The sequence below is a fragment of the Tinamus guttatus genome, unplaced genomic scaffold, assembly GCF_059628265.1.
Source record: "Tinamus guttatus ecotype Peru unplaced genomic scaffold, ASM5962826v1 Tinamus_guttatus_pri_ptg000155l, whole genome shotgun sequence".
Lineage (NCBI taxonomy): Eukaryota > Metazoa > Chordata > Aves > Tinamiformes > Tinamidae > Tinamus > Tinamus guttatus.
Genome location: NW_028288689.1, coordinates 5136546 through 5163221, shown reverse-complemented (window position 1 = coordinate 5163221; position 26676 = coordinate 5136546). Strand labels below are relative to the sequence as shown.

Sequence of the window (26676 nt, the reverse complement as noted above, 5' to 3'; positions counted from 1 at the left end):
TCCTGTCCCTTCCGTAACCTTAGCAGACTTGATCATGAAGCAGTTCAGGATCTTTAATCCTGGTGTCCTCTTCAGAAGGCCATTCCGGAGACATGTTTCCTGCGTAGACTGCTGTTGGTTATGACTGTTACATATCATTTCATCTCGCACAGAGATTATCCTTTCCCCTTGAATAATTTGTATTCCTTTTCATCTTTGTACCTGAATATATTTATAAGGTCACCGTATCATTCTGGACCTATTTTCAGTTGTCACTTCATATGGCCCTCGCAGAGTGCCTGATAGAAACCATGGAGCTGGCATTAAGGAGGTCAGCGTGCACAGGTGCCATGCGCACTCCAGAAGCTCCGTGTCAGCTCAAGGCTTTCCAGTAGCCGTGTTTCTTTAGTCCATTTGGGAAGAGCAAAGGCTGCACAAAACCAGGGAGGGGATTACCTGTTAAGAGCATCCTGGAGGTGCAGGAGTGAGCAAGAGAGGTCGTGGGCCTCAGGGAAGTGCCCGTCTCCTCCCGGCCGGAGGGGACGTCGGCAGCCGCAGGGACTCGCCAGCGCTCCGGCTTTTCTGTGTCTCCCTGAGAGAAAAACAACTTTGTCATCGTTGAGCAAAGATTTAAGTTGTCTCCTAGACTGTGTTGCGGTTTTTATTACTCCTTTAATAGAACAAATCTGCCTACTAGACCTCAACTGCTGCCGATTAGCCTTCCCTTTACCGTATTCTGTTCTGTTTAGAAAAATTCTAGGCAATTTGGGGGCTATTGTTACTAATAAAATAGTTATGGATATGATTGCTTTTCAGCTAAGACAATGTGAAGCCATGTCTGACTTTCATGAGGTCTTGCTTTGCGGGTACATTTTGGAAAGCACAAAGTATATTTTTGTTGAATAATGTCGACTTTTCTTATTAGGCCAGAGCTTTTCTTTTGCTGCAATTGGTTACTTCCTATTTATTCCTAAATATTTATTTGTAAACCAATTTGCCTTGACTGTGCCTACATCACAGTTGTGCTCACGTGCCCTGAATTTTTAACGAATTTACTCTTTGGGAACGTTCAGTAAACCAGAGAGCTTGAATCAAATAATGAATATTCATGACAAGCACAATTTTGCATACCATGAACTTCGTGGTAAGTATCATCATCATCCATCAGGCGGCCAAATCACTGATCATAAATACATGATGCTGTACTCGGTGAAAAACTGTTGAACGACGAGAGACGGAAATAACTGCATAAACCATTTGCTGAAGAACAAACACGTTTGTTCGGATTTTTCTCCCTTAGTGGCATATTTGCCATCAACAGCAAATGTGAAATTTGCGGATGGTTAGTTGTGATTAGTTTGCCCGTAGCTCTCCATAACAGTATAAGCACACAAGGGTATTTTAGTACAAGGATGCAAACACTTAGGCAGGAGCAATACATCTGTTTTAGGTATCTTTTTGAGGTTGTATTGCTGGGAATCTAGTAAAGGCTGTATTATAGCTCATGTAATAGTAATTGATTGCAGATGCCAATGCCTTGTCCTTACTTTGTGAAAAGTTCCAGCGGGTCATTTTATTAAACCACAGAAGGTCATAATATATCCACAGAACTGCAGTACTTGTACTGTTTTGTTTGCTGATCAATAATTGCATGTCTGCCATGCTTAAAATGATATAAAATCACCACAGATTTTTAACTAGTAAATACATCCTGTCAGATTTATGTTGAAATGGATCAATATTTTTGACAAATAGCAAGCGTTTTGCTGGTAGAAAGAGTTGCTGTAAGGGTTGCAGTCACCTAGGTGAGGAGGTAATAAAGCACGCTGCTTAGTGTGCCATAATTGGGTGCCAGTGCAAATGAGATTATTTGGCTTATTTAGTCATTGCAAAATTTGTTTTAAATGCCTATGACATTTAAAGTCCACAACCATTCTATTCTAACCATCATTTCCGTCTGTGTGCTGCTCTTGAGAGGCGCGAGGCCACCGAGATGCCTGTTAGAGACGAGCGCGTGATTCTGCGTGGAGCCGCCGGGCCCCGGGTCTGCCCGGCCCCGCAGAGCGGTGTGTGACCTGCCGCGGTGCGGGGCTACGGGCCACGTGTGACCTGCCGCGGCGCGGGGCTACGGGCCACGTGTGACCTGCCGCGGCGCGGGGCTACGGGCCACGGGTTCACCAGCCCCTGCCATCGCTGAGGCTGCCGCTGGCACCGCTTATTTTGGGAGCTTTGTCTCCTCTCCTGCCTTCCATGTTTTTGGTGGTGTTTTTAATAATGAAATATTTCAGTAAGTTCATCATTTTTATCTATTAAATAAAAACATGGTGAATTGGAGCTGCTCAATAACAGGAGATAGTTGAAATGATCAGATAGCAGATAGTAAGGAGAACTTCAGAAGAGAAATGCTGTGCATGCAGCTGGCTTCCCCGGGCCCACTTTTTTCTGTATCTTTCAAACAATATGGACCTTACTACACCTTTCAAGGACACCAAAAGGAAACCTGAAATATTTATGGTTTTCTTTGGTCTTCTTCCTTTTAACAAGTACCACCTGCAAACAGTAAAGTAGTTTTTAGATGTGAAATATACTTAATTTGCACTTCCTTAGGACCTTGAATGTCTTTATATTCTTTCCTTGTGTATACATATGAAAGCCACATCCAGACTTTAATTTCCAGAATTTTAAATTCCATAGTCTACTCAGGCTAGTTTCCTTGACCAGTCATTTCTTTAGCATCTCTCCACAGCTATACAAACATCTGATTAAACTCTCTTCTTTTTATTTTTTTGATGTTTTGATTCTACAGCTCTGCCAGGGAGCTAAGCATACATCCTCATGTAATTGCAGTTTAATGCAAATCAATTTTCAAATTCTGTTTTTATAGCATGATTAAAGAAATCTTTAGCTCAGCAGATGATTGTTAATTTAAAAGCCGATGAAGTATGGACTAAGTGGGTGTGGAGTGTTCATGTGTAATGAAGTATTTTGTCTTTTGTAAAAGAAAAACATAAGCAAAACCATTTGATAACAATGATCATCCATTTACAGAGCAAGTCATTTTATGTCACTGAGATTTGCAGAGATGCACAGTGTAGATCTGCTTTTGCTCATCAAAAGGAGAGAATTAAACCGTATATGAAGGGCTGCATTCAGTACTCATTCTACAGCAACATTATCATTCTACAGCAACAGTATCATTCTACAGCAACAGTATCATTCTACAGCAACAGGAGTACCTGATATTTTGGGCCACTGGGAGTATTCAGGCTTACGATAAAAAAATAGGGTTTATAGAAATACTTCTGTTTCCAGGTTGTTTTAGGTGAAATGAGAAATACAGTCATTGATTTTATATGGAAAACACAGTCCACAAAGAGACAGCCTCTTTGCTTTGATTTTTTGCTTTACTTTTGTTCCTTCACCCTAAGCTTAGATTTAGATTCTGTATCAATGCATAGCTTTGATATTTTTTTTCATCTCATTTCATTTGTGTGTGTATTAAAACTAAAAATGTAACAGTTGCTTCTTTTTATCTCTGTGAACCTCCGTGGTTGTCTGAGAGGTAATGCTTTCTAGTCACTAGGCAGGCTTAAGTTAGTGTCCTGTTCACATAGAAATTCCTGTTTCCTGGTAGAAATGTGCAGGTAAATGGCTGGTGCTCCAGGTCCGGGGTGAATGAAAGGACTCCAGTTGGCTTCAGTCAGCTCTGCTCAGTTTTTGATCGGAAGGAGCTGCGTGGCCAGCACGAGGAAAGCTCTCACGTAGCTTTCAGCCTCTCCACTTGAAAATGTGCTAGGACATTTCATACTGCGTGGTCAGAGTGGAGTGTTAATTAGGGCCTCGTTAGCTGCTGCTGCTGCTGTTTGCTGTCTGCAAGGTTGGTGGATGTGCCCTCTCTCCAGCTCTTCAGAGGGCACCACGTAACCTCCTGTCAAACACTACCGTTAGTTTTGGGTGCTCCACAGGACTCGCACAAAACACGGAGCGATGAGCTGAGCTCCGCCAGATCTTCTAAGGATGTTGGTTTAGATGCGCTGCCAGCAGCTACAGACCCTTACAATGTGCCTGGTAATGCATGACAGGTCCGTTTGGTGCTGTCTCCTCATGGAAAGGGAGTATATTGCTAGAGTCTCCAGAAAACACATCCCCCGTGCACCATGAAGCCTCTGCGTTGGGGCCTGCCGCAGGCGTCCTGGGTTCCTCCTGGGGAGCGAGCGCCGCGCCGGGGAGCCCCTGGCCAGCCCGGGCGTTTCTCCCTCGGAGGACTCGGGCTACTGGTTTCTGCTGGTGCTTACTGATCTCTGCTTTGCTGACTCCTGGAAACTCAATGACAGTGAACTGAACTTGCATCTAATGAGTTGTATGTAGAGCAGTGTCCCTCTGTTAGATCCTGCCCTGGAAGTAGCTCCTTGCCTTTCAGTGGGATTCTGCGGTTGATAAATGACATGAAGGGCTGAGCTCCTGTTTTTCTGTGAATTCTTTTTGCGATTCCTTTCACTCAATCGTCTAATCTTATAAAAAAACCTAGCTTTTTATTTCCAGTTTCAGTACCATAACAAGTTATCTCATATCAAAAACATAAGGCTTTGCTGATGCCTTCTCTCAGTACATAAAAATATTCAGCAGGTGTTTGTGTAATGAAAACTCACTGGGAAGGCAACCTTTGGAAATATTGCTTGATCTTTGGGCTTATTTTCTAAATCTAGATTTAAATAAACTGATATGGTTGATTACAGGGAGATGGACTAAAGAAGTGTCTGTGGGGGAAGGAAATGATGATAGAGTGGAGATGGTGGAAGAATAAGAACACCATCATCTTCCATACCTTTTCTCTGCAGTTGATTTATAGCACATTATATTCACTGAATCCAAATACATTATTACTTAATACAGTAAAAGGATCTGTAAAATTCAGGAGCTTCTGTATTTTATTGGTAAAATCCCAGGTGGTCATTTTTCAGAACTGACATGTAATGTTTTTGCTACGCCTCAGGTTCCCAGGCTGAAGCTCCGTCGTGCAGTGCCAGTTCCATCACTTGCCCATCTGCCTGCACCTGCAGCAACAACGTGGTGGACTGTCGAGGACGGAGCTTAACAGAAATTCCAGCTAACCTTCCAGAGGACATTTGGGAAATGTAAGTGCCAGTGTAATACAGCCTTCTTTGCTGTGTCACTCCATTTTTAGTCCTTTAATGTAAATTAAATTGTGGTGTGACATTGTCCTACCTCCAAACAGGTTTAAGTTTTTTGGCATGTTTAGTTCAGATCATATTTTTGTCAAACAAATCTGGAATTAGGGTCTTAAGCCTAGGAAAAGAAAATGCAGAGCACCTTTTTCTGTATGTTTTATGAAACAGGATTGTTTCATTTTTAATCGATGAATTCTCCAAGAGCTGGGAGCATTTCACGTGGGCTGGGCAGGATGCTTGTGCAATGAAGTGAAGTCTGTCATCAGAACGGGTACTCTGCTGATTTTACCTCTGTTTTCTGCCTCCCGCATTCCATTATTTCCAATTCTTAAACCTTTTACTGACTTTGTGTATGTGTGTGTTGCGAGCTCAGATGCTGATTTTATAGACTTGCTTGTCTTTTGTAGCTTTAGCAATTGTACTCGTCTATTTTTTATGACTTAAATCCTACCGTGGTTATGAAACAGTGTTACAGGAAACCAAATTGCTTTTGCTTAGTCCATGGGGAATGCAGAGCAATTCCTTTCCTATTCAGGTGTTTGCCTCGCAGAGGTCACCCACTTCCTACCAGCTTCTCCAGCCTTAATATTATTCATTCAACTATTCAGGTAGCTGCTGCGCTCACGCACCTTCTCACTGCTGTAGAAATATTGCTACATCACAGAATTCACTGGGGCAAAATGTAGATGAATTGCTCAAGTAGCCTGGCCCTCTGTGGTTTAATATTTGAGTGCCAGGAGTGTGTGAGGGGTTTGGCCACTGAAGATGCTGCGCTGCGTTGTTTGCCGGAGAACTGCTCTATACCACTGCTCCTGTAAGTCATTTACAAGCTAAGATTCATCTCAAAATTGTTTTGGTTGCTATCTCATCATACTAGCCAGTAGTAGGTTATTAATAGATTTTTTTTAAAATCTATTTTTAGTAGATAAAAAATGAAAAAAAGCTGAGTAAATGCAAAGCATAAACATCTTAAATTGGGAAAAGTATCTTGGGAAAGTATCTAGAGCATGTGAGAATATTTTCAGGAAATATCAATTTGTACACAAGCTGTTCCGAATGCTCACTTGTCTACCTTTGGGAACAGGTTCAGGGTGTATTGGTTGTGCTGAGTTCCAGCATATTTTTTTACATGCAAAAAGGGCTTGTACTAAATGTTGTTCTGCTCCTGAGAGTCGATGTAAATTATTCTGAAAGTATATATTGTATTTGGCATACTAAGAACATTAAACGTTTAGTTCTGCTCTCAATTCTGTCAATTCGGTACAAATATTGTTGTCAGAAGTGACCAGAGTGGTTTGATAATAAGAAACAGAGGATGAGGTTGGTTCAGACTTGCTCATGAGTTAGGACTAAACTAGGAGAGGAACCGTAAAAATTTGTTTGGTAGTGCTGGAAATGCTCGCAGAGATCAGGAGATGTTTGTGGCTCCGTGCCAGGGCCCTGGAGATGTGCAGAAGTGCTAAGATTGGTGTGGCCGGTGACATATGAGAAAGCAAGTTACAATATTTCTCTTCTGTGTGGCCACGATAGTGTCAAGGGCTGTCTCTTTTTTGGATTGCTGTAACTCACAAACCTGGTCTTTGTAACCTGCTCTAAAATCACATTAGAAGAGATCCTTAGGAGAGCAGAAAGTGGAGGAAGGCTTGGAAAGCCTTTAAATTAGATAGTGAGGATGCCAGTCAAGATGCACATAACATACAGGAAACTCTCTTAATCCTCCTAGCTTTGTGGAACACCAAATAAAGCTCTTGGCACATGGGTTAGCATTTAGATGCATCGAACTGCTTGCATTTAGCCAGCATTTACTTTACTTTTTGCCTACAGAAAAAAAAAAAACTCCTAAGTCACTCTAATCCTGCACATATCCTTTGCAATTCCCAGGAATTCCAGGTGGGAATAGTTCTGCAGAAAGGATATATGTGAGCAGTATGTTCAGGGAGTAATATGAGCTAACCCTAATAAAAACATCTTTTGCTCACTTTCTATGGAATTAATCCTGGAAAGATGTCATTTTTATGGAGTACATATTAAGAGATGTAAGTAGTCCTAGCAGAACAAGACTTAGCCAGTGACTTTGCTCCCATGGCTTTTCCTGTTGGTAAAGCAATGGTCTCTATGTCGTAAGAGTCAAAAAAAGCAATCAATTAACCTGAAGCCAGGACAGAGTATTTCACATTCTTGCATCTAGTTTGAGGAAATAATATTCTCACAGTAAAAAAAATGTGTCTGGGAAGACGGAAGGTGCTGCTGAAGTATTTTCCTAGAAGAATGCTTGCATCAATTCCTTGGACCAAGATAGCAATTTGCTTTTGTCCAAGCTCTGTCATACCTGCCCTCGAAAATTCAGTTTGTTTGAGACTGCTCTGGGCTTATTCAATATAAAAGTCATCCCCAAACCGATCCCCCACAGTAAGGAGCATCCTTAGACTTGGTGTGATGGACAGAATAATGGTCTTGTGCCCGGGACATGGTAACCACGGGACTGACTGCTCTGTGTAAGCTGCAACCTGCCCCTGTGGCTCTCGCTGTGCTTTTCCCTTGGGATCCATCCTCGTGGCTGGTGTCCCGTTAGAGCCTTCCCATGGGAGCGGGGCTGCCCGAGCGCCTGTTCCTGCGCTCTGTAGCCGTGCGGTCCCATCCTCCCCTTCCTCCAGAGAGGAGGACGTACGGGATGTGGGCAAAGACCGCTCTGAGCTGCTGTTAGATGGGTTCACCACAAAAGCTCCTAAGGATATTACGTGAGATAGCGTGTTTTCCATCATCCGTTTCTGTCAGTATTATTTCTCCCTATGGACTGTTCATAGTATTTATATGTGAATATTAAAATCCCGCGCTTTGCTCAGAGTTGGTGTTGACACACTGTGCTTTCCTCAGCCCTGTGCGCCCGCCCGACACGCGGCCTCGGCAGCCAGCGGAACCGGGCTGTGCACGTGGTGTGATCTGCAACACCAGTTACCTGGGGAAGCCATATCCTCTAAACTGCAGACTTGGGAGTCAAACTCCTGAATCTGAAATGTATACTTAGATGTTCAAAGTGTTCTTGGTGCTTACACTGGTGCTTTTCCATGTCAAGGTTGCTTTATCACAGTCACCTAACCTTTACGCTACCCTCTGTCCTTGTGAGATTAAGGGAAATATAACTGCATAAAGCAAGAGTAATGCTGGATAGGAAACATGTAAATCAGAAGTGAGGACCTTCAGTTTAAAAGCTGATGCAGGTGTTCCTGACCCAGTAAGAGGCTGGCAGCCCCTCAAGGAAAAGTCCTGCTTTGGCACCTGTGCTGATAACCACAGCCCAGTCTGGCTCCTGAGCAGAGAAAGGAATGAAACAGGAGGGCAGCCCAGCCCTTCTTCCAAAACCCTGCTTGGTGTCAGGTCAGTTTGGAGTTACTTCTCCCTCTTGCTCTAACTTACCATCTTTGCTATTGATAGCTTAACTGATGACTAGTATTTTTGTAGGTCTGGAGAACGCTTGGTTTTGGTACATAATTTCTACTTTTAGGAAAAAAATACTAGCGTTTACTGGGCGTAAAGGAAAAATCTTGACTTCTGGTTTTCTCGTGGTTCTCTTAAAATCAAAACAAACTCACTTTTCTCTTAGAGAACCACTTTGACATGTAATTTTCTACTCGTTAGACCTTTAACGATTTTTTGACAAATTTAATTTTAAGGGAATTGCTGTCATGAGTAGACTTGGGCAGGGTTGACGGATGGCAGATGGAGCCACAGAGAGATAGAAGAGCTTTTTGCTTTGTTGCTTCACTGATTCTTCTGGAAGGAAGATGCCCTCTCTGGTCTTCAGGATGTGTATGAAAGTGTATTATAGGAGAGCTGTGGCTTAAATTAGGAATCTTGATAAAGCTTTTGTGATTGTTACACAAATGCAAAACATTCTTAAGGCCTTCCTCTAAAAGAAAATAGCTAGTGTATGCAAAATCCATTTGCTCTGTATTAAAATAGAGCCAGAAAAGCTATTGTAAAAAAAAAAAGATTGCTCTACATATTTATTCTAATAAAAATTTCATTGTATAAATTACAATTTAACTGCACTGTAACTATTTCATGTGCATTACTATTTGGCTTTGGAGAGGTCAGCTTAGGAAGGCAGGTGTGTTCTTTTTTCGTTTTCTTCCAGGAATGTATGCACATAGAGCCTCTAAACTTTGGGGATAGAGGAAAGACAATTCTGCTTTTTATATTGTTCTTCCTCCTAAAAGAAAATTGTAGTAATTTTCCCAGGCTTCCAGTAAATACTGTAGCTTAAGCCAACACAGTATTTTTAAACACTAATAAATGTACTATAATTGCCTCTGGTGGCAAGTTCTCTGGCTAGGGAATCAGTTTGGCTCCTGTAGTTGAATCATATAATATGATTTTCATTCTCTGCTCTGAATTGGCTCTGGACAGTTTCACATGTCAAATTTGACTACTATTTTCTGAATCGCACAAGGCAAGTTCTAGCATTGGCTCCTTGGCACCTGAAAACTCCAAAAGCAGTTTTTATTCTCGGGTCGAAATGATATAAGACCTTCTATCCAATGAGAGCAAAGCACAAAAATAGTAAATATTTTAGATGCAGAGTCAATAGAGAAAATATAAATGGAAATGTCAAAAATAAAGATGTCTTCCGTACAGAGATAGGTTAATAAAATAGAAATACTATTCCACAGTTTTACAAACAAGTAATTACTGCAGAGAGATGTTGCTGTTAGATTACGTAGGTTTTATTTTTGTATATTTACTTTTATTTGTAAAACTAAATGCAGCTGATGTCATTACTAGTCATAAGAAGGTGTTTTGCTTTTGATAAATCTAGCTTTTTTACACTGATAATTATTTTCATAAATAATGCTCTGTGATCTTCTTAGTTGTGCTTTCCTCTTTATAATTGTGACATTTCTAAAATATTATGCACAGATGAATGTTACTCAAGCAAGCAGTGTAGGAGTTAGCAGCCCTGCAAGGCTTTAAAGTTTTTTGTTTTGTTTTGTTTTCCCAGAGATGACATTTCAGCTCAGCAGGAACATAAATTTAGCCCTGTTAATAAAAATGAATTGTATGGCCAGCAAGGGCAGTAACAGAGCTATGCCAAGTAATCACGTTGGTTAACTGCATATCACACATCACAGACCAGGAGATTCAGATCAACAAAAAGCCATGTATCTTTTTTATCTAGTACCAATGTCCCTGAAAACCTTCTGTTTGCTAAGCAAAATTAGGAGATTATATCTTACAATGAGTGTCTGTGTCTCAAAAGTGGATTATGATAGTGTAGAAGAAATCAGAGAAATAAACAAAATATGGAGCATAAAATCGTGACTAAGAAATAAAATATACTAATCAGATTTATTACTGCATAAAAAAACTAATGGGCTTTTGGTTTACATATGTTTTATCTACTTATTTTTTAAAATAAACATTATGTGAAGGCTGACAGATTTGAGGAATGTTTCTATTCAATAACACAATGCATTTTGTTCACAAAATATTATAGGTGACAGCACTTAAACTGTCAGAAAGCTCTTTAATTTTCCTACTCATTTCTTGTCTTTTGCCTTTTCCTTGTCAGTGCTGTAAAGGAGCACTAAAAATAGGGGTTACCAGGTGGTTGGGACTATTGACAAGGAACGCAATGATGTGTTAAATGATGACTTTTCTCCTTTCCATCAGTTGGCTGTTTCAGATCATGCTTGAGGTCTAGAAATGTAGTTCTGGGTTGCAGTTTCACCAAAGCGGGGTGATTTGCAGACGCCCCCGGGCCGCCAAGTTGGCCATGGCACTGTTTGCCTTCAGGACATCCACCATCCCCACACCACAGGGGATAAATAATCGAATGAGAGTGGCTGGAGAATATGGTGATGGCTGGTTATGAGATGGAGGAAGAAGGGCTGAGCCTGTGGAAAGGGGCCCATTTTGGTGCCAGGAGGAGAGGCAAAGACCGAGTTTGGATAGGGCAGTGTGTCTCCCTTACCCTTGTGGGGATCTGCTTCCTGACACTGTCCTTCGCTGGGGGAGAAGCAGCCCATGGTTTCTGGAACTACAGCAGGAGCTGAACATGAACCCCCAAATTGGGGAGATGAAGGGACGTGGTTGTTTTCACCTGTGCTGGTTGTGGCAGGCAGTTTAGTGGCTCTCAGCTGCCCAGCTTTGGAGGTGGAGAGGCTCAGGCACTCAGGAGAGTGATTGAAAATATATATTAGTAATTTTATTCGCAAGTCCTTCAAATGCGGTGATGAAGGGCAGCGTGTGAAAGCTGTGCAGAACCAGGGTTTTTATGGCAGCAGGGGAACCTGTGGCTGAGGTGGGCACTGAAAGCTCTCCCTGGGCATGGGCTAACCCACAGTAATGGCAGGGAGGTAGTTAAGATGTTTGCTCTCCTTGCGTGCCCAGACGCTTGGTTGTCCCTGCTCAGAGAGCTGCGGGTGGGAGGAGGCGCAGGGAGGCCATCCCAGGCAGGAGAGGGCCGCGAGCATCTCGTGAGGCGGCAGGGCTGCGTGAAGGAGCCACCACGCTGAGGCTTCGCTCGCCGCCTCTCCCCGTTAGTGATTTGTCCGTGTTATGGGTAGGCAAGCGTGACAAAACGTTACACATGAGCTGCCGAGAAACGGGCAAATCGCTGGCAAACTGCTCCATTAGCTCCCTGAGTAACAAATCCTTTACTTCCTGCAACGACAGAGCGCTAGTTAAGGCCCAAATGAGAAGGGCTGTCTGCCCCGCTGCGTGCGGGCATCGCTCTGCAAGACGGATGGCCCTGCCGCCCCCGGCGCGCGCTGCGGCCCTCGGGAAGGCGCAGGGGTTTCCTGAGAGCCTCGCTGGCCGCGGTGGGAGCAGACAAGGCGCCGGCCGAGGAGGCGACGAAAGGATTTGCCCGGCGGTGAGCGTGGAGACGGATGAGTGTGGGAATTGCGGCGCTCGTTCTGTGCTGCGCCATCGTTTGTCATGTTTAGCTGTGTTGTTTCTCCGTGTTTTTTTTTCTCTGCGGTGCTTGTGCTTCGCTCTTGTTGCCGCAAAGTCATTCAAGAAAGAGGGGCAAGGAGAAGGGTTTACCCTGTTCACTGTCACATTACCTCAAGAAAAATGTATCCATTGGGCCCTCTGACTTTGCGCTCTCTGATAATACATTGGAGAGGAGAAATAAAATTGTTCCTGTCTCTCTGGATGTTGTTGTCGAAGCCTGTGAACAAGGCTCTGAACGAAGAGCCCCGGCAGAGCGGGCAGTGCTCGAACGCAGCGAGGGCCCAGCAACAGCGAGGGACCAGCAGCCCTGGACACGCGCCATTTATTTCATCATCTTCTAAATTCGACCTGTTGAATCTTTTAAACAGATTTTATGAAATACCGGAGAAACATCGAGGAGAATTTTATTGAGTTGTAAGAAATGTAAGATATGGAGGACAGTAAGTTCAGTGGGAATTTACTCTTTTTGACTGTCTTTTGTTCTCAATGTGTTGTGAGGTTAAGTTTCTGCTTATTCCTGTGACGCACAAAAAATCTACTCGACGATGTTTCTTTGTGGTTGGTGTGTAGTGTCAGACAGCACTTCCCGGCTCTCAGGGTAGGACATGAAAAATGCTGTTTTCCGGAGGTCATATTCTAGATGAACCAGATAAATATAATTCTCTCTGAAGCTGTGGCTGTGAAATTTAGATTAACCTTCACTTTCTGCAGAAAAAGAAGACAATGAAAAAAATCTTTATTTTTTTCTTTTATTTGAAAGCAGCAGCATTTCCCATTATATTATGAATAGCACTGGCTTATAACAAAGCCTTTGTCACCTTGAAAACACAGACTCCTCTGGCAAAACCCAGTGTTTCTTAGAGGCTTCCAATCCTCTACCAGCTTTAACATGTTGCTTATGAGATCTGAATGGAAGACAGCAAAAAATACTAATATCAGTCATATATCAGTAAATCAAATATCAATATTCTGTCTTGCCAGAAATGCATTATATATTTAGACCAACCAGAAGAGGAATTTCAACTGCTGATTCAAATTGCTAAACAAGGAAGAGAATTAACTCTGGTCACAACCTTTAAAACAGACTAGCAAAAACAACTGTGCATACCGACTGTGAAGTACCAGAATATTCATGGTTTACATGGTATCTTAGAGTGTAACAGAATTGGCAAGATACCTTACTTTGAAGAGGATTTTTCCTTTGCCTGCCAAAGGCACAGATCAACTCAGGGGTAGGCAGTGCTTACAGGCCAGATGGACCTCATGCATCTTCCTTCCATTCTTCCTAAATCTTTTAAAAAACATGATTGACTCCTCATGACCTTTCATTCTAACTCCATTTCTGGTTTAATTTTTTTCTCACCCCTCTGCCCTGTTGCAGCAGCTCTAAATGACTTGAGGGATTCATGCCACCACTCTGTCTTCTGAGGTTTTTATGTTTCAGCTCTACCCATTTCTAAACAGAAATTTTGCAATTTGAACTGCTTCATTTTATGACAATTTTGGAAAAGAAACAGTGAATTACTAAACAAGAGTCTCATAAAACCAAATTCTCCTTTCAATTTTAAACATGCTGTGGGATGCTGGTTGCTGTGGTCATGTGAATCTGCTGTGGTCACGTGAATTTGTTGTACAAGGGTCCACTTTGATAGATACCTCCAGTAGAAATGAATATTTGGGGTTCGTTTGAGGAGAAGATAATCCCCTTAGCAGGGATTTAGGAACATGCTGATAAAGGCTTGAAAATACTTATGTGAAGGGAATATATATGCATTTCAGTGCTTACTGTATTTTGTATCTTAAAGCTATTTATATTTTATGTTGCTGATTTGTGCGCTGATGTTTGTTTATAAAGAACACTTCTTTCAAAACTGATCTTAGCAAAGAAAACAAAAGCATTTTGATTTAGGCCTGAACCACACTTTACAAAACCTTCAGTGCTTGTTGGTTACAATCAGAAGATACAGTCCTCGGCCCTGCATTTTGATGTGCTTGGTTTGCCCCCAAAGGACATGAAAAGTCTGAACTCACATTGCAGTGGATTCCACTTTGTTTCACAAAAACATTGTTAATGCAGTTTGTGCATCTAGGGAGGCAACTTCAGCCTGTTCCCACAGGTTATTGCCCCTAAGTCACTGGGAGTATTATTAATCTGCTTATTAAGATCTCAGGAATTATTATTAATCTGTTTATTAAGATGCCACAACATAGCATAGCCTCCAGCAGAGCTAGCTACTTTCTGTTTACAGCTGCCGCTCAGGGAAAGCGTCTCTATTTTATACTTTAAATTCGACGAAGCAGTAATAGAGTATGGTTATTTTTTTAAATTCATTTAATGAGCTTTAAAGATGCAAATTCTGTAGTTTGTGACTGTTCTTCCTTATAGATTGATGTAGTAAATGAGCATTTAAATTCTAAAAAAATATTTTCTCCTTTAGTGGCTTTCAAAACAAAAATCTGTTTCACATAAAAACTGGCTTTATATTTGTTAAAAAAATGTTATAATGTTTGATGTTATTCCTGTCCTCCCGTTGCGTAGTTAACACATATATTTCTTTGTTTGTTTTTAGACGCTTGGAACAAAACCTCATCAGAGTCATTCCTCCTGGAGCTTTTACCCAGTACAAGAAACTTAAGAGAATGTAAGTTTTAATAACAAGACTAACATGCAAGAGTAATCTTGAATCTTTTAACTTCAAGTTCAGCATCTCTCTCTTACAAACATATTGGCAATTTCTCTGTTGAAATCAGTGGGGATTACACAAATAATCACTTCAGAGTGTAATCCACAGCGGGGTTTGGTCCAGGATGTTCAGCAGTGCATGAAATCCTTAATGCTCAGATTCACTTTCTGCTGCAGACAATATGAGCTAATTAGTTGCTGTTACTCCATCTAACTTTGAATCCAGCTCCCCAGAAAAGATTTTTAAGTTCTTTTTTGTTTCTCTCATTCTGGTTTCTGTTTGCACCTCTTCAATTCTGTTGACACCAGTTATAGCAGGAGTACATGTCCTGCAGAGTAGTTTGAATTTTCCTAGTGCATTCAATGTCCTGGTATTGAAGTTGTCTGTTTACAGGAAAACAAAGCAAGCTGCTGGAACTTGCTTCCCCATGCTTTAATAACTAACAGATACCTAAACAATTCCTTTCTTACTAGTTCTTGTGCTGCTACTCTGGATTAAAAATAAAAAATCACTTGTGTTCCCATGCAGATAACCCAAGCTAACCTGGGTTAAGAAGACCAGATCCTCTGGTCTTCCTCCTTTCTATTTTTTATTTTTAAGTGATATGTGTTGTGACAGTAGTCCTGTCTTACAGGTAATGGCAAAATGAGTTTCTTCCACTTTGCCATTCTGTCAAAAGACAGATATGCACCTTTGGATGAGTAAGTTGTGGAAATGAGAAAGTAATTCCGTCTTTGTAGCTCATTGCAAAGACTACTAATAAAGTTGCCTTTACTGTTGTTTTCTGATGAAAACAATACTGGAATTAAGAAAGTGTCAGCTCATTTCATAGAAGATCCTGGATCATCGGATAGCTAATGCTTTTGGAAGCTGGAATGAGCTAAACTGTACCATTGGATTTAGCAGTAAAATCAGAGTGTTTGCCAGCCCAAAGTCATGCAGTTCCTAGAGCTGAAGAGCTGTAAATATGAATCTTAATATTTAACAGGTCAAATCATCAATCTCCTAGATACTCTATTCTTCTGTCTCACTTTCAATATAGCTGTATGTATTTTTAAAGAACTACTGTATTAGATAGCAAGACAGTAATTTCAGTGTATAATGATGGATCCCTCTTCAGTGACCTAACTTCTGACTCTTTCATTATTAAAATCACTACTTCAGTTCTTTCTGAGATGTAGCTAATTTTAGATTTTGGCAGTGTTTTACTGTCCTTTCAGTCTTTATGATTGGTGAACTCTAGTTTTATGGACTGAGCCAAAAAAAGATCTTAAACTTGACTAGCTGCTCAACCCAGTGTAGCCCTTAAGTGAAATGATGAATATTAGAAGTTTGCTGCAGGATTGCATCAGTGAGGTGGCCTAACAGGTTTCTGGAATACTATTGGTATAGTCATGGAGAATTGAACTCACATTTAATAAGCTATGTATCAAAGCCTAATTAATGTGGTGGTGTTTTATAGAAGAACTCGGGATAGATAGTTGTGCTGCAGAAGGTCCCATAACAAATACGATGTTTTCCTGGTTTATTTTTGACCTGAATCCTTGTTGAGGCAGTGGTGGTGGTGGGGACAGTGAGATCTTAAATCTATTGTTATTCTTCTTGCATAAAGTTGAATTTATGGTGTTTGTTCCATTACTGGAAGAGATTGTTGACATCATCTTTTCAGAGTGCAAGGCGTTACCTTCCCAGGAATATACTTGGTCAAGAAATTTCCTGTTGAGATTTATAAATTCTTTCCCTGGTAGGGAGCAGCAAGACATAGCTGCTGGCGCTTCTCTTAGTTTCATTCACTTGGATTTCAGCGAGTCGTGCAATCGCATGGAGATCATTGATTTCATTAATTGATGCCCTACCCGGGGTACAATGAAGAACTGTATAATTGTTGTTGTCGTTACTATTTTGATAGTACTCAAGGGATAATATTAGCATGGGGTTGGTCAGCCAAGGCTTAGGAGTTGTCGTCACCATAGTGTGGAGTAACTCTGGCCAGACTGGGCATGTTGAATTCATTTATGTATCCCCAGTTGTGCTTGTGCCATAGTTCTGTAACTCCTAGCCTAGCAGTTGCAAAATTACAGGCATTCCCTCACATTTTATTTGTGTTTTTGTTTGTTTGTTTCTTTATTTGTGAGGCTTTTGAAAGACTGCCTTGTAGCACAAGCCTGAGAGCCAGGTACATCGAGCCGCTCTGAAAGAGGTGGTTGTACCTCTCTAGCTCTGGTGCTTGTAATGGGGTTTGTTACTGTCAAATTAATTTTACGTTTTCTTAGCAGAAAACACGCTGAGATTTCAGAGTCTTCCAAATAGCTCTGTGGTGCTGCTGCTTCTGTTAGCAGCCTCTAAAAGCTAGACCATATATGACATGGATTTTCACTGAGTACTCTTGTCAAAGGAGAATAGTCCTTTTTAAATGTTAGAGATAATCAAGTGATCTGTTTCTAATAATGCTAGTCAACACAGAGAACATCCATCCAATGTTATTAATAGTTTTGCATTTGCCTGCGGCTAAAAATAAATGTGTTTTGTTTCAAAACCTTTTACAGTAAAGATATTTCAGGCCTTGTCTTGGCCATACAGTCATGTGTCCTCCTGCGGCTCCCGGGGAATCCTTCCTGCAAAGTCAAAAACAATTTATGTAAGTGAGCACAGGCCCCTGCGAGGTGAGTTGAACAGCCTGGCGAAGGAGGCGAGCTGCGAGGCTGCCGGCAGGCAGGAGCACGAGGGGCCTCGTGGGTCCCTGCCTGGCTGGAATCCTGATGAATTGGTTACGTTTCGGCTCAAGAGCTGCGGTTCCGCTGCGTGGTTCTGGCGGGGCCCTGCGCCCGATGTGACCCACGGCCGCTCGGTCACGCAGGGGGCCGAGTCGCGCGCCGATTTGTCTCGAGGCACAGCGAGCACAGAACGGGATGCTCTAACCCGGGGCAGCAGACCATAGGAAAGGAATAAAAGGACAAGGGCATAATTGAATCCTTGTGCCTCAGTGAAGTCTGAAGGAGATGGAACCTCCTTGCCCAACAGCAGTGGAGCTCGGGCTCTAATGGGAAGGAAATAATGTGCCTAATTACCTTATAATGCTGATTGTAGTGCATCTGCACGGAGAGGGGAGTGTCATCACCCAGCACGACACTCATGCAAGTTCAGGCACCATTAGTTACACACTTATTAGCATCCTGACGTGGGGACACAAAGGATGCAAGCATCAAAATGTGGCAAATCCATAAAATAGTGCTAAAATATTTGTGTCCAAAGCTAAATGGCCCTTTTCAAATGCCTGTCCCTGTTAGCAAACTCATGATTTCATGACACCGTAATAGATTTTAAAATGTTCCTCGATACACTGATAGGACAATCTTCATGTCAGACTTCTGCTTGCATAGGAATTAGTAGACAAAAAGCAGCAAATACTAACAGACCTTCTAAACATCTTTCACTAAAGATATAAAAATAAATACTTGTATTTTCATTGTCAGTACTACAGCTGCTATGAGTTGGGCTGAAGAACCACAAACCTTTGCTGAATGGTGTCCTTGTAGGGAGGACACTAATAGAAAACATGAGTAGGTCCCACAGCAGCTGTTCTGTGAGCCTTACAAGAGAACAGAAGAAAACCCCTCTCTATGTGGCTAAATTTGAAAACAGAGGGTTTAATTAAAATTGTATCCAACAGAAGTTATACTTCAAACATCAACCTAAGAATAAATAATATTGGTTCATGTAAGTTGAGACTAAGCCTTAAGGAGCTTTGGAGAGTTTAGTTGTGAACTCTGTGTGATTTAACTATACTACATGTATCTGGTGTTTATAAAGATAAAATTCTTGACCATACTACATTTCATTTACCAAAAGGTTTCTTCTGTAACTTGGACAAATGCACTCCTGCTGCCTCAAAAGCTATTTCTCTGGAGCCTACTCCATGCCTTTTGATGATTCCTGTTTGTCTGTGTCCTTATGTAGTTTGTAATTTCCTTGATAGTATGACCTTGTGATTCTGTTTTTGTCTAACCAAGTATCTTCTTCCAAAACCTTACACTAATACAAATAATTACTTTGAGATATAATACCCATTTTCATCAAATTCGCATTTATAAATATTCTTCTAATTCCTCCTAATTCTCTTTACAGAGACATCAGCAAGAATCAAATAACTGACATTGCTCCTGATGCATTCAAAGGCTTGAAATCTCTCATTTCGCTGTAAGTAGAATACAGAACTGAATGGGTATTTGGGGAAAGCTTGCCTGTAAGAAAAAGAAAAATGATAATGTGCTGTCTGGGAGAACTTATGTTTCTCTGTGTAATTGCCAGCTTGTGTGAAGCATCTAATCTTTTGTACATGAGAAATTGGTCATGAAGGCTAGAAGGAGGAACTGTTTACACAGCTCTAATAAGTTCTTTTATAGATGAACACCCTGAAGCCTGGTTACTTGTTCACTTCTTCAAAGCCTTTGCTTTGGTTCATTCTCTGTATGTGTTGTACATGTGCACCTGCAGGCTAATCCATGTCCCAGATCATCACAGCGTGCAGAAACCATCTCACAGCTCAGGCACTGCCTGGTGGGGGTAACCGCAGTGGGGCTGGGGATAACCACATCCATAGCTTTTTTTTTTTTTTTTTTTTTTCCTGTGCTGTGCGGAACTGAGATTGCACTTTTCTACTCAAAACTACTTTGAGAAGAACTCTGATGAGGAGGTTTATATTTATTAGATGTAATTACTACTTTATTAAGCTGGTAAGTGGATTAAAATATTACTTTGTACACGTAAGCTAAGAGGAAAGTAGGATCTCTTGACAGCTATTACTTTTTTTCTTATGGAACGTAGAAACTGTGGCACCAGGCTGAGTTTAATGTTGTTGCGTTTCAACCCAGCTATTTGCAGCAGTGCTAAAACAGGAAGCTTGAAATGGGTAAAATAGAGCAATACAGGGTCAGAAGCTGTATATGGAAAATGAGCTACAAACAAGACTGTTGGAAAGAGCTCTAGATTGGGAGAATAGTTTAAGCTCAACTGGAAGGGCTTTTACCTGTGTTTTTCCTGTTTAAATACAGTTTTAAAATGTTTACTTTGTTAATACTTATTTAAGACAGTTTGTTTCATGTTTTTAAAAGCTGCCATCGTTTTATTCTGTGAATGGCAGGTAATACCAACCACTCGTTGAGCAGTGCTCATGTTAGAAGGCTATTCAGTACTTAACTTACATGCTGCAGTAAACTTCTGAGGCAGCAGCATGCAGAAAGATGGGCCTGTCGTTATGCCCTGAATCCAGCTGGTAGAACGCCAGAAATATATATGAAGTGTTGCTAGCCTTTGCTGAATAGCTTGAGCTGTGTTACTCAGCCTACTGTGGAATGGTCAAATCCCTCAGCACGGCCTGGAAACGATTCAGTAAGTGATTACTAGTTGCTGAACACTACAGGTTTGGCGTGTTATGAAACGGCTGCTGATGCTGCAGTGCTTTCTGGTCGTGGCAAAACTGGCTAGGAGCAACCTGGAGAGAAAGGGCACTTCCCCCAGGCTTCACTTCCCAGCTCCCTGTTGTTTTGGTTGAGCTGATACCCCCGGCTGGCCTCAGGAGTGGGACAGAACCCATCGCAGTGGACAGAGAGGAAACAAGGATGCAAACGGGGCAGAAATGGTGTAGAGCAGGAGCAAGCAAAACGACTGCGTTCTCCGGCAGCCATCCAGAACGACACTCGGAGTCAATGAGGCCAAGCAGGTTTAAATATAACTAAATTCAGCTGGGTAAAACAGTGCTGAAGAAATGCTGGAAGGTTATGAGGGGGAAGAGAGAGGTGAGACAGAGCCAAGGAAGGACTAAAGAAAGCGAGGCTGAACAGCTGGAGTTTGTTGAGCTTTAGCTGCTGCCTCAGTTTCCTCCTTGCAGCTGGATGAAGCTGTTGCACCGTGCGGGCTGTTCCTGCTCCCTTTGGCAGCAGCAGCCTGTGTGTGCAGCTGTCCTCCGTGCTCGCGCTGGGCTCTTCATTTCTTTGGAAAGGTTTCCCGGCGCTGTTCACTCAGGTTCACTCTCCATTGGAGAGGCGAGCGCTGCTTCCCTGGCCCTCATGGCTTTTGCAGCCCCAGCTGCAGGCAGGGGTTAAGCGCAATGGAAGAGGGCTTCCTTGAAGTGCCCACGCTCCGAGCGAGCGCCGGGGGAGTGCGGAGGAGGAAGCCACGAGGCAGCCGATTCCTTGCCAGCATCTTCTCTTGTAAGCGGCCCGGTTTTTTGGTGCCTGAGGCCTGGTACCTTCGCGGAGCTGCCCGCCCTGAGGGTGCTCTGCCTGCACGTGTGTAAGTCGGTGTGACCAGTGGCAGGCGTTTCCATGAGGCACCATGGAGGTTTAATTTGTGCACCGAACACCTGGGTTTTCCAGCTAGCTGAGTTGGGAAGAACAGAGTGGGAAGCAGTAATGCACAAATGCAAGTAAGCAACTTTGTTCCCATTAGAATTGCAGCACTGCTTAAATTCCTTGGTTTCTTTTTACTGTGGAATTCCTGTTTTCTGCCCCTTCCTTTACTCCCCTTCTCTCATGCAATTGCAGGGCTCCCTATGGGTCCAAGAGTGTGAAAGTGCCTATCTGGAAGAGGGCCAATATTTTTAGCCTAGCCGGCTAATGGAGGCCTATATTTAGCAGGTTACTACTCTACTTTCTTCTGAATTCATCTTAAGTTAGTGTTTCCAGGCAGAACTGCTGCTCAGAGTACTCTGCCTGTTGCACCTACATAGAGGTGTATTAGAGTTTTCAAAACATGAATGTTTATTACAGTAGCAGATCCCACAAAATGTATAAAATGTAAATCTTGTAAAAGCTTTTAAGTGATCCATGTGCTAACAGGTCGTAAGTTTTCATTTTAAATCTATATATTTTTTCAAGAAATCTTGTACCTCGGGGAGCAAAACACATCACAAAATCTTAATGCTTCGAATAAGTAATTTCTGCCTTGGGTTTTCTCAGCACTTAGGAAAAGAAAGGGGAACTTGTTCCTGCAGGGACTCAGGGGCTCCCCGTTCCCCACTCATAGAGTTTAAAAAAAAAAAGAAGAGTTTTTTCCAAGCCATTTCCCAGTGGTGTTGGTTCACTGTGCATATGAAGACTGTAGATTAAGGAATATCTGCTCCTATTTTCTTCCTGAAAGAAAAAAAAAATGCCACAAAACTAGATATAGTGGAGAGCATTTCACTACCGGTTCTGCGTCACAATTTTGTTTTTTCAACATGTGACCACAATTAAGGAGCAGGGGTGGTTGTCTATAAGAACATTTGTTCTGCATCCCAGTTTTTTCCTGGCTTTTCCTTCTCATCTCTGTCCTGCCTTGTGATGGTTGCGCCTGTAGGTCGCCCCTGTGCCCTGGGTCTGTGTGGTCAGCAGCAGATTTAATTCTGTTTTAGTGCCCAAAGTTCCCTTGCTATGTTTAGCTACTGGGGACCTGGATCTGTAGTGTGTTTTTGGCATGGTCCCAGCTTGAGAGGGATTTCTGGACAAAATGATCCGTGTCAGAGGATCCAAGCTCTGCTGGGACCAGCCTGTGGGAGGGCAGAGCTGTGGAGAACTTGCCATGGAGCCGCTGCCGGAGCTGGGGCCGAGGTAGGAACAGTCTCATGTTTCCCAGCAGCTCTGTGCACTTCCTGAAGCAAATGAATTTCTGGTTTCATCAAGTGAAAATCAGTCTTGAATATCAGTGAGGGGATTGTGTGAGATTAGCGCTCGTTTTGTTGTTAGCACTGTCAAAGATAACAGCTTTCCTTGGGGGTCAGTAGCTTTGTCACGTGTGTCTTACCGGAGGATGTTTTATGCAATACAACAAAATAGTTAATTTAGCCTTTAGCAGTTAAACTGAATGAATGAATTTCAAATCACGGCAGCGGAAGAGTGTTTCGCTCTCCTTCCTGCCCCGAATTCAAACGGGGAAGGATGGAGGTGCTCAGAGGAGCCGCGTGCGGGACTGACACGGCCCCGCCGCTCTGCCCTCCTCTCCTGCCTGCTGATGGATGTGGTGTCAGGCCTGGTGATTTGAAATGAGCAATAAAGCACTGTCTACTGCAATAACTGCCAAACTTATTTTAAAGTAACAAATTGCTTTGGATAGTTTTACTGTGATTTATTTAGCCTAACTTGGTAGGAAGAAATATGGAATAGTGTAGGAAAAAAAATCACATGTCTAAGTTTCTTTCAGATATTAAAAATTTATTGCTGTTTTTACCCCAAACCATTCCTCCTCTTTTGCAAGCTTAAATTCTTATTGAGCCTGTGCCATTGTATTCAGCTTGGGAAATATAATTCTTCCTAACAAGAATTGTTTTCACAGTCTGAAGGAAAGTTAAAAGCATTTTGAGGACTGAAAAAGCCATTGCATAAAGTCAGAATTTGACACTTCAGTAAGAATGTTCCAGCCAAGCCAAAATAAAGGAACGGATAGCTGGAAAACATATGGTTGAGAGTGAGGGATTCAGTGCAAGACTTTCATATCCAAAAGAGCTCGAAGTCAACTTCCAGGGAAAAGTCTTGGTGTTCTGGATCCGACTTAACCAAGCAACTGAGTTGCAGCTACCTTTGCATGTGGGAGTGCTGTAGAGCAGAGGACACCACAGTGCTTGTTGCAGACACCTGGGAGAAGGTTTGGCAAAGTTGGGTGCACGCGGAGCGCCCTGTGCTTGTGCACTCTTCTCACATTCCTCAAAATTCCTCCCGCGGTTGGTCCTGTCTGGAGAGCGCAGAGGTCCCGGAAGCCTCTGCATGCCCAGAGCCTGCTGCTCGGGGTTGCTGCGCGCTCGGATACCTGCCCGGGGAAGTGCAGTTTGTTGCTGCTCCCCGTGCGGCAGCGCTTCCGCTCTCTGGGATTTCCCAAGCTCTTAGATGAGTCTGTGCAGTCACATTTTATTAGTAACTGCTTCTGCTGGTGGAACATCACCTTTAACTACGTAGAGCATCAGTTGGCTTAATCTTGTGTGTCTGCTTAAGCTTAATTCTAACTAGTAATTAATTAATTGTTTAACTGCAAAAAAACAGTGCTTCTGCTGCCATGAGTGGCCACCAAACAGCCCTCGCGGGGAGGATGCGGATGTCACTTCGGTGCTGGCCGAGTCTGCTTGCACGTATTTCTGGCTGCTTCCTCCACGCAGACTGGTTTCCAGCTTTGCAGAGAGGCTCTTGTGATGTGTGGTGAATATGGAGGTTTGTAATTCTTCATATCACAGAAAAAAAGGTCTCCTAAAATTTCTCTCTGTTGGTTGAAGCATTGGAGAGAGGAGCATTTTCCTCCCTTAGGCGTAATAGCTGGGAGGAGAGTAAAAGTTCCCATGCTTTTATCAAAGGAAACGGAAATCAGGAATAAGAGGCAATGCCACGTGTCCCCCCCGCCTCCTCCGTGCTGCTTTCTGGAGGGCCCGGAGACTCGGGCAGACAGCGGCAGCAGCTAATTTGGCTCTGTCTGGTGCTGAACATGAATATGAAGTAGAGGCGAGTGCCTGAGCTCTCATACTGACTTTTGTTTAGCTGCTAATTTGTTTGAATGTTAATGTGCCACATGCACATCAGCCCAATTAGGTTTGGAAATGTTTATTTTCTTTCCGTGGCTTCCTTGAAATTGAAGCTTTTTTATGTTAGAAGCATTTTTTAAAAGAGCTTTATTTTCTTTAAAGTGATAGGTGCATAAAATCATCCAAGGTTGCAGATTCAGTGGAACGCTGCATTGTGGCCTTCCAACCCTTAAGTAAATGCTAAATTGCTCTAAGCACAGTCGTAGTTTGATATTTGTGTTCGGTAGTACCATAGCTAACAACTGTGCTAGGTGTGAAGGTTGAGACTTTGCTGAGATTTCCCTTTAGGTGAGGAAACTTTCAGATTCTTTCCTCAGACATTTATAAAGCTTCACTTCTCCTATCTTTCTTAAATGCTGTAGTACTGATGAGCGTCCGTTCTCCTGGAGCTGCACCAGAGCAAGGCAGACGTTAGTGTGTCCTCACAGAGGTTATCACACGTGGCGTTCTGCAGCTGATGCACTAGCTAAAGAAATGCTGTGCAGAGTGGGAGCTGAAAGGGAAATATGCTCAACCCTGCAGGCATTAACTTCGTATTTTACCATTCTATGAATATTTTATTTGCAAGTGCTTTGCTCTTGCTTCCTGATACAGGCTTGCACATGGGCCCCTTGGTGAGCTGAAAGGAGCCTGTGAACTGCCCATTTGAATGTTGTCCTAAAGCTCTGTGAAATTCCAGTGACTTGAGAATTGTCTCTGGTTTTGAAGCTGTTATCTAAGTGCCAGCTGCAGACCTTTCAAAGCCCAGCCATCATTTCTGTGTAGGTGTGGATAAAGTATAAAAACCGGTGTCTACTGAAGGAAGGTCGCTTGGCGCACTGGCTCTGAGCAAAGCAGACTCACTGATGTGCATCTTCTGCAGCTGAAATATGGAAACTTTAGGAAAATATAGTGGTATAAGTATTTATTACAAAAACCACTAATCATACCAACACATTAAAAGCTGATCTCCTGACTCAGCAATAGATACTAAAACAGAATTTGTGTTACATGTCTCTAGAGAAAATGTAGTGCTAAGTAATCATTAGTTTATTGGGTAGGAGTTCGGCTTCTGCTATGCTACAGAAAACATGGAAAATGAAGTTTCACATTTAGGTGGTCATTTCTCAGTGGTGTTGTTTTATTTAGAATCATTTTATTTAGTCTCCAAAACGAGGCGATGTGGGAGCTTTGGCAGTTTTACCTCCGACAACTGCTAAGAGTCACCGAGGCGGCCGTGCTCTGGGGAGGCCGGAGGAGGCTGTAAATGGTCCGTTGTGCTAAGTGTTTGTTTTTCAATATGTTCAACTCGACAGGTTATTTGAAATGTTGAAAGACAGAGTACGTTAGGATTTCAGCCAGCGTCCAGACCTCACACGGCCTTTTTATTCATTGCTAGCACGCTCTTCCGCAGCAGAAAGTTGCAAAATGAACTAGTTCATTAACCCGAGCTCACGGCTCTGCCAGGAGCTGGTCCATAACCATTCACCTCGCATTAGGTCCAACACGGAAATCACAAATATTGTTTTTCCCATTTCCAAGTCCACTAAAATGCTTAGAGGCGAATTTTCGGAGGAGCCAAATGGCCTTCCCTCCTCCCAGGACACCCACGAGCTCCTTGGCCACTGGTTGTGGTTAACAGCAAAGGGGAGACGCAGGAGTAAAGGCTCCAGCCATGCTGAATTGCAGCACCCTGACCCGCAGGACTCGGCTCCCAGCCCCACGTAACACTCCTTACTGTAACAGCAGCTTCAGCAGTTTGGCCTTTTATTTCTGACTCTGATCATACTATATATGTGCGTTTCCTTAAATATTAAAAGTCAGTTGTGGATATCTGTCTCTATTTGTGCCTGAGTAAATGGAAACTTCTAATGTGACACTTATCTGTGTTATTAAATCTTTACCTATTTTATAACTAAACTATCTGGAAATTATTCTTGAGTTTTTGAAATATATGGCTATTTCCAATCCAGGGTTTATATTAGCTAGTTCAAGCTATAATAGCGGCTGGTGAAGCTGTAATACTTTATCCAATGATACCTGCGTCTCATTTCATGCCAATTATTGTGCCCTGAGAGGTTCAGTTATATGAAATTTTTATCTACAATGGGCTTGTGCTCTCTAGCTTTTAAATTTCGTATCGCTGGGTAGAACTCTAGGTTCTTGCATCAGGCAATGTGTCTTTTAATGGTTAAAGCATTTCTAAAGAGGGTGAAAAAATCCTCGACAGAATGAAAAATATTTTAGATACAGCTTTTGGATGGTGTCCAGTTTCTACATTAAAAATGCTTTCCAACACCAGACGAAGCCTGAATCATAACGACTCATTTAATACCACGTGCTCTCTGAA

At 42.4% G+C, this 26676-nt stretch overlaps 1 protein-coding gene across 1 annotated transcript in view; it reads left to right on the top strand.

Moving 5' to 3' along the window:
• Nucleotides 1-26676, top strand: part of SLIT3 (slit guidance ligand 3) — a 353962-nt gene that overhangs the window by 209085 nt on the left and 118201 nt on the right. The window contains exons 9-11 of the mRNA XM_088522712.1: nt 4973-5114; nt 14696-14767; nt 18935-19006. Coding sequence (XP_088378838.1) covers nt 4973-5114; nt 14696-14767; nt 18935-19006 — 286 coding nt within the window. The remainder of the gene's footprint in view (nt 1-4972; nt 5115-14695; nt 14768-18934; nt 19007-26676) is intronic.